The 1,868-nt window shown below is 45.5% G+C and overlaps 1 protein-coding gene across 1 annotated transcript; it reads left to right on the top strand.

Moving 5' to 3' along the window:
• The first annotated feature begins 502 nt into the window (after positions 1–502).
• On the top strand, positions 503–1,205 carry LOC120073703 (nucleolar protein 58-like). Its single transcript, XM_039026501.1, has 2 exons — positions 503–740; positions 826–1,205. The coding sequence occupies exons 1-2, from the start codon at positions 503–505 to the stop codon at positions 1,203–1,205; spliced, it is 618 nt and encodes a 205-aa protein (XP_038882429.1).
• The last annotated feature ends 663 nt before the right edge of the window (positions 1,206–1,868 follow it).

The raw sequence follows: 1,868 nt of genomic DNA, 5'->3' as shown, positions 1-1,868 counted from the left end.
AACTATGTTGAGGTAGTGTTGCGCTGGTAGCAATACCGTGCGCCCAATCCTCCAGAAATGTGTTTAGTTAATGGGTGTGTTATGGGGATGCTTGCGTTGTTGCTCGTCTTTTGCGAAGATGCAATTGCATTGGTAAACACATTGCGTTAATATTTACCTTGCTTCCATTCGAATAAAACATTAAAGAAAATTCTTTTTTTCATTTGAGGAGTCCAATCATTTCGTATCCCAAAGCAATGATGATTCTGCAGACAAAATGACATTTTTCTGAAATTTCATAAATGAGGGAAGTTCGAGCAATGGGCATTTTGAGTGTCTCGAGACCTGTCACCACGAAAAATGTGTTGGGTCCACTACGGCTCAACCTATATATAGGAACCCTTGCCCATCTGTGAATTCTTTACCTCATTTTGGCAAACTGAAAACCTTAGCGCCTAGCATACGAAGCCTTCTTCTTCCCATAATCCCAATGATTTTTCCAGTCTTCCCAAGCTTATCATCCATGGCCGACCAAGCTTCCCAACACTCTGCATCACCATCAACCCCTTCCTCGGACCAAATCGCCATGCGAGAGGCAGCATTCCTCGTTGCTAGTCGCAGACTTGTTGCCCAACCCCACACTGTCCCGAGAATCGCCGGTAGAACCAGGAGAAACCCCTTAGCCGTCAGACCTCCTCAGTTCAAGAGGGGGCAAAACACTGAGAGCACATCAGTTCCAACTTCTGCCGTTTCAACTGAGAGTGAGAAAGAAGAGACGCGATGATATAGAGGTGTTTGGTAATATTCTGAGCAATCTGGAGCAAGGAGGGGGATTACCCGTGGCAGGGGTTGTAAACCAACAACTGTCTATGGTGGTGTTAGAGGCAAAGGTGAATGAAGAAGAGATAGAAAGAGGCACTTTGGCCTTAAAGACTCCTGAGGTAACTGCCAAGGCAGGAACCTATGATGGAACCTCCAAAGATACGATGGAGGAGGTTGTGGTAGAGGAGACTACGGTGGCTGAAGTTGCGATGGATGAGGTTACAGTGGAGATGCAACCAGAAATAGCTAAAGAGAAAAAGAAGAAGAAAAAAAGCAAAGGGAGAAAGGCTGGAGAGGCTGAGTTTTCTCATCCTCGCAAGGAGAAAAAGAATGCAGAAAAGAAGGATGATGACGAAGATGAGGAAGAGAAGAAGGAAAGGGAGAAGAAAGAGAAGGAAGAATGAAGAATGCGCCAACGTAAAGAAATGCGCCTAAGAAAAGTGGAAGAAAAGAAGCACAATGCTGTGAGCTCGGAAAAGGGTGGAGAATCGACCTCCGTAAGGGAAGATAGGGAGGAAACAATGGAATTGATGGAGCCGGTGCAACCTGAAACAATGCAAATGGTTGCGACGGAGGAAAGCGAAGAAGGAGAAGCTACCCCTAATGTGGCGTCACTGGGAGAATGCGCCGCAAGGGTCTACTGTTGACCATTAAAGATTAATCATCACATTAGAAGAACAGGAAAGAAGGAGAAAATAAGAGAAGGAGAAACAGGAGAAAATGGAGCATGCAAAGCTCATCATGGCAGAAGGAAATCACAGAAGAAGACTGCGAGATGAGAAAATGCACAGTAATAATGAGCTCGCAAGGCTTGAAGGGATAAGGAGGCGCGGGGAAGAACAACGTTTGTTGCTAGCGTCCGAGCAATTTGTAGAAGTGTTCGAGAGAGAAGAAAGAGAAGAAGAAGAGGAAGAGAAAAAGAAGAAGGAAGAAGAGGAGAGGAGATTGGAAGAGGAGAAAGGGAATAAGCGCGAAGCTAATAAGAGGCGCTTATAGAAGAAGAAGGGTAAAGAACTCGCAGAACGCGAGAAGAAGGAACAACGCAGAGAGCGGGAGAAGAGACAAAG

Source organism: Benincasa hispida, chromosome 3 (assembly GCF_009727055.1).
Source record: "Benincasa hispida cultivar B227 chromosome 3, ASM972705v1, whole genome shotgun sequence".
In the NCBI taxonomy this organism is placed as follows: domain Eukaryota; kingdom Viridiplantae; phylum Streptophyta; class Magnoliopsida; order Cucurbitales; family Cucurbitaceae; genus Benincasa; species Benincasa hispida.
Note: the sequence above shows the minus strand (reverse complement) of the source record. Positions and strands in the feature narration are given on the sequence as shown.

Bases quoted from the DNA above. Each gene is read 5' to 3' on its own strand.
- LOC120073703 (XM_039026501.1), top strand. From the start codon at position 503: ATGGCCGACCAAGCTTCCCAACACTCTGCATCACCATCAACCCCTTCC. The intron at 741-825 runs GTGAGAAAGAAG...TACCCGTGGCAG, and splicing joins TTCTGCCGTTTCAACTGAGA to GGGTTGTAAACCAACAACTG.